The following is a 6000-nucleotide window of genomic DNA, read 5'->3' on the forward strand; positions in this document are numbered from 1 at the left end:
AAAAATTGGGGAAGACAGAGAAACAGAAAATCGTTGCAGTTGCTGTTAGGGTCATGTGGGCTAATCTGTGTAAGACACTTAAAAGAGCCTGCACGCCAACAAATGCTAAATATTCATAATTATTCTTATTCCCACACATTTGAGCACTTAATCAAAATACTACCCTTTATTTTAAAATCTCAAGTGTGTTTGTTTTCTGTTTCTTTTGCCTATTCACACAGTGTCTAGCATAGTATTGCATGTACTTATTAGGTGATTCAACAAACAGACATCTGATTAAACTCAATAAAGGAAAAAGGAAAGAGAGATAATGAAGAAAGGTGACCAAATAAGTGAGGTATTTTATTAACTCAATTATATTTACCTTATATGCTTAGGATTCTGAGGAAGAAAGCTCAGTGCTTAAAATTCTGTACTTTTACCAATAAATTCAACTTAGATTTCTATTTATTCTTAGATACCTCCTGCTTTCATGTGAACAGGCTTCAAACTTGTCACAGTCTTGGTCATTTCTCTAACCCTTGAAAAATACCTGATCGGTAGTGGCAAAAAATCAACAGAAACATCGTCTTGTGCTTGACTTTACCTAAATGGTAATTCATGGATCTATTGAATTGTTAACTGGACCATAGAGAATAAAATCAAGAAACAATACAGCAAGTGATACTAGTCTCCATCTTAAAGAAATATAAGTGAACATGCACATGAAATCAATAAATACCAGGTGAAAAGGAGCGAATTCTACTAGCACACATTTATTGAGCTTAACAGGGGATGTGTCCGTTGGCTTGCCCTCTCTATTCTATAGGATTCCAACACATTAAACTTGTCCAACTGTAAGTTATTAGTGTTGATGTAATGTTGCTGTCCCCCGACAGCTGAGCTCAGCAGTGCTAGTGCCATGTTTCCTTTCCAAAGGATAGCTAAAGAAACATTCTTTGGACAAGTGTAATATGTTTGGTATGTTTTAGGAAACTTTGTTCACATTTTCCTCTATAGCTCAATGTATCATTCCATGATTTCTGTAAGTTTGATTTACTTGGGGCCACGTGCAGATTTTAGTAAAAAGAACAATGTTCAAAGTAGCTCTGAGTAGTCTAATGGAGGTTCATGGATCCGATGTTCCAGAAAAGAATCATTCACCTCTTGTGTATACAGACCTTAATCTACCATTCAGGCATTATTTTATTGGTTGATTGAGTTTAAGTATGGGAAGGATTCATCTTCTTATTCTTTTTCTTGACTTATAAATGGATAATGTATTCAATTGATACAAAGGATAATTATTTAACAAGTTTTTTAAAAATTTAGCCTATAATACACATAATTCTGTAACTTTATTCTCCTGACAACATACCATAGACATCCATCTAGGTCAATAGCTAAACTCTAGCTCATTATTTTTAATGCCAGTAAACTATATATAGTGTGAGTATATTACAATTTTTCAAACAGTCATGATAGATAATCAGGTTGTTTTTAGCTTTATTTTCTACGTACAAAATGGAAATTAATATTTTGTACATATGCCTTTACATATGAGTACTTTTGGATCTATAGGGTAGATTCTAAAATGTAAGGCCAATGAATCAAAAAGCATATAACATATAGATCTGCATGTAGATAGATGGATAGATGGATAGATCTGCATTTTCCTGTATACAGATATAGACACTGTCATAACATGTACTTATCTCTTTTTTTATTTCATCAGTCTTGATTTTCTGATTGAAACTATTTTTTAACAATCAAATATAACAAAAACTATGCCTTGCCTTACTCAGAAAACTTCAGCCCAGAAAAGAAATATGTCCCAAATCAAATCCTTTTTCATTGTTACCATGTTATATCAGGGATAATTTTCTATATTTTTCTATATTTTTTAAGCATCCCATCTTCTGACTTTTTTTCCTTTTGACAGAATAGTGTGTGAATTTTGTCCACCACAAAAAATGACCACATTTGCAGACTCATAGAACAAAGCATTTGGTAAGATCAGTAGAACAAAGCATTATCAATCACATTTCTATTTACATTATTTATAAGGACTCATTTGTTCCTGAAATTTTATAAGCCAAATCTACTGTTTTCTTTGCTTATTTTAAAATATTAGTCTAGATATGGAGCCAGCACAATTTTTCTGAATTAGTGCTATAATACACAGTATACATCATTGGACTGTTCTGAAATAAAGGTGAGAATGTTTTTTTTTTTTACTTTTTGATTCTGAATCAATGGTTTATTGGCCAGTCCCTCAAGTAAAGTTGTTGGACTTGTACAGACAGAAAATGTGTCCAGTTGACACAAAGGGGTTTTTAATAATAATAAGAAAAACCCTAGGATCTAGAAAAAAACACTCCTTTTTTATTCATTGACTATCAAATATATTATTTCATTTGATTTATAACAACCTATATGTATTTATAGATGAGGAAACTAAGGGTGAGAGAGGTTAAGTAACTTAACGCCTCAAAGCAAGTAAGTGGGAAAGCCCAGATTACTCCATTTTTCTTCTGATCTTGAGACCACACATGACTACGTCCCCAGTTCCCTATTTAACTCTACACATTGATCACCCATTTTTGCCCCAATCTCTTTCCTCTCTTAGTGGTAAGTTACATACCAGTCTGAATCAGCTGCCAATGATGGTATAGACATGGAGGTAAAGTTTCAACTGGCTACAGTATTGCTATACAACTGAAGAGGAATTTTGACTTCACATGAGCTAAGGCCTCTGGTTTACTCTTGGAGGGAGTATATTTGGAGGGAGTATATTGAGGGAGGATATTTTAGGGCTGGTTGAGTTGGTCCTTCCTCTGAGGTTGACATTTCTCCCAGAAGCTGTGATAGTTGGTGACAAGATTATCTTTCATGGAACACTTTTCAGCCTCAGACCTCATGCTCCTGTTACAGAAGGTATTTTCTACCCTAGCATCTTAAAACTGATCAGTAAAAAACTAAATAAATCTCACATGACCTGCTGCGTGAACACTTTTCTCCACTTCTGTTTCTTTAACCCTAAGGCTTATTGGGGGAAGCTAATGCCATTTTTTTTTTGAGGTTCTTAAAAGGTACATTGGAAAGTACCTCAAATCTCTCCTGCTTAATAAGCTGTTCATAGTGAGAGAGAGGGATAGTGACATCCCAATCCTTATTTTGTTATATTAGGATTCTACTTGAATAATTTTCTCATTGATAATTCTAGAAATTTTTCAACAGTGGAAAATTTAAGCAAGATTCACATCATCTTAAGAGACAACAGGATCTCATCCCTGAACTGTCACGAAATACACAGCCTTTTGCAGCTTAATCTATAAAACTATAGAGAGGGGTTTTCTTCCCCCTTAATTTGGTGGCTAACTATAATGCCATCGTGTATGTAGCATTTGAATTGACTAATAATATTTTCTTGTAGATTAGGTATTTTTAAAAGTATCGACATATGAAAACACAGACTTACTGGTGGTTTTTGTTGTTTTGTTTTGTTTTTGTTTTGTTTTTACTAATGTATAGCAAACATTTTACTGAATTTTTATGTGACCATAATTTTAGTTTTTAAAAATTAATATAGGAAGAGGCCTAACTTGGAGAACTTTGGGATGAAAACCTCCTGGGAGTGCAGGGATGGAGGTGGAAACTCTTTGTAAATGGCAAAATAATCTTTTTCTCAATTCTTCTATTGCCATTCAAATCTTCAGGGAGCAAATAAAACGTCAGGCAGTTCTTGCAGGTTGAGGTTGCGTGGCAACCCTTCTTTGACAAGATGAACTTACCATTAACCAAGCTCTGAAGGAACCAGGACACCTGAAGCGGGTGCCATGCCAGGGCCCCCGGCTAAAGGAAGCAAAGAGGCACAGAAGTGCTTCGAGGGACTTCTCACCCTGGGAGATTGTTCTATGCACACAAGCTCTCACAAAAGTCGCTGGTGCCCAGCGAAATGTATCCCCACACCTGCATGCGAATGCACACGCACACACCCCAGGGAGCAGGGCCCATGGACACCCCCTTGCCCCACGACTCCCCAATGCACACGCACACAGCCCAGGGAGCAGGGCCCGTGGACACCCTCTTGCCCCACACCTCCCCCTCTCTGGAGCCATCCCCACACCTGCATGCGAATGCACACTCACACACCCCAGGGAGCAGGGCACATGGACACCCCCTTGCCGCACGACTCCCCCTCTCTGGAGCACCTTCTGTAGAGCAGGCAAGCGCCTCCTTTCTTTTTTCATATCTTCCAAGTTACCAAATCTGGGACTGGGTGACACCGGGCAGCGACTGAGCCTTCCCTGTGTAGCCCTGGGACCGCGAGGTACTCCGGCGGGTCCCAGAGATGCGCAAGGTCTCGCGCTCCTTGGAAGCTCCGGGCGAGGACAAAGAGGGTCCGTACCCGAGTAAGGAATCGGCGGGCTGCGGGGAGATGGGTTCTTGGGCTGCCCGCGAGCTGTAAGGCACAGCGCCCAGGGACTCCGCGCGCCCGCCCTTTCCCGGGGTGCGCTCACCATTTGTAGCCTCTGCCGCGCTTGAACTTGAGGGTGAGCCCAGTCTCCAGAAAGAGCAAGAGGTTGAGCAGCGCGAGCAGCCAGTACAGCGGCTCCTTCTTCACCTCGGTCACTCGCCAGACCCCAACCAGCGAGTGCAGCAGGAACAGCAGCCGGGTGGCCAGGGCATTGAGCAGGACCAGTCCCTCCATGCCGGCCCGCGCGCTCTGCCCGCCGCCGCCCCCCGCCCGCGCCCGCGCCCGGCCGCCCCTCTCGGGAGCCCCGGAGCCCGCCCGTGGGCGGGGACGTGACAGCTGGAGACCCGCCGCTGCCGCAGTCCCGGCTCAGCCTCCCGCGCCCGAAGGGGAGACAGCGGCTCGCCCCTCCCCCAAACTTCCTGAGAACTCTCGGAGAGGGGAGAATCTAAACCCAGCACGTCTAGACTGTTGGGCTTTCCAGGAAGTCTGGGGCTGTGACGCCGGGGCTCCGGGTCCGGGGCGTTATTCCCCAGCGCTGCCCACTGCCTTCCCAATGCCGGGAGTCAGGCTCCATCCCGGCCCTCAAGCCCATCCCACCCGCAGGGGCTTCCCCCAAACTCTCCGAGGGCTGGAGAGGAGTGAAGGTCCAGGTGCTACGGAGTCTGCCACATCTGCGGCATCTGCTCCCTGGCTCTTCCGCCGAAGTGGTTTAATTCACTCACTCTTCTTACAGGAACACGCTCTCACAGTGACTCTGAGATGGAACCCAGGAGGGCCAAAGAATCCGCTGTCCAAGCAGTTTTAGAAACGCTGTTCCTGCGCCGCTTGGAGAATGAAAACTTCACGGGACGGGAGGGAATCCGCCGGGGCTTTCTGAGAGCTCCCCGCACCGCATTTAGGGGGCAGGTGGTCCAGGTCACTTGCAGTCTTTGGGCACGGTGTTACCAAAGCAAAGGGATGTTCTTTATTAAGTCGTCCCTACTCTCCCCCCCCCCACCCCCCCCCCCCCCCCCCGCCTCCACTAATTTCATCTGAAAGAGGGAGGGTAGTAAGACAGGAAGACAGAGGGGAAAGTGAGGGAGGAGGTAGAAGATAAAGACAGGAGTTGGACTGGAGGGAGAAATTCATGCAGCTGGGAACTGCGCCCTGGAGATCAATGACCAATGAATTAAACTCTGGTGTTCCAGCATCCAAGGCGAAGAGGACACTGAAGTCAGGGTTTCCCAAAACACCTTCATGATTTAAAAAAAAAAAAAAAAAAAAAAAAAAAAAAAAAAAAAAGTTTTTTAAGTTTGTTAGTTTATTTATTTATTTATTTATTTTGAGAAAAACAGACAGTGTGAGCAGGGGAGGGGCAGAGAGAAAGACAGAGACAGAGACAGAGAATCCCACGCAGGCCCCACACTGCCCGCGCAGAGCCCAACACAGGGCTGGATCCCAGGAAACATGACCTGAGTAGAAATCAAGAGTCAGATGCTTAAGGGATTGAGCCACCCAGGTGCCCCATGATTTTTGGTTTCCTGTTTGGTTTCCTACCACCT

The 6000-nt window shown here is 43.3% G+C and overlaps 1 protein-coding gene across 2 annotated transcripts in view; it reads right to left on the reverse strand.

Moving 5' to 3' along the window:
* Positions 1–5386, reverse strand: part of TMEM26 (transmembrane protein 26) — a 48534-nt gene extending 43148 nt beyond the window's left edge. Inside the window, exon 1 of one of the 2 annotated variants that reach the window (XM_023240480.2) lies at positions 4503–5386. In XM_023240480.2, the coding sequence (XP_023096248.1) occupies positions 4503–4693 (191 nt within the window). In that variant the 5' untranslated portion in view covers positions 4694–5386. The remainder of the gene's footprint in view (positions 1–4502) is intronic. The other variant, XM_003993964.6, reaches the window with a different exon arrangement.
* Between the last annotated feature and the right edge of the window lie 614 nt (positions 5387–6000).

Source organism: Felis catus, chromosome D2, assembly GCF_018350175.1.
Source record: "Felis catus isolate Fca126 chromosome D2, F.catus_Fca126_mat1.0, whole genome shotgun sequence".
Taxonomy (NCBI): Eukaryota; Metazoa; Chordata; class Mammalia; order Carnivora; family Felidae; genus Felis; species Felis catus.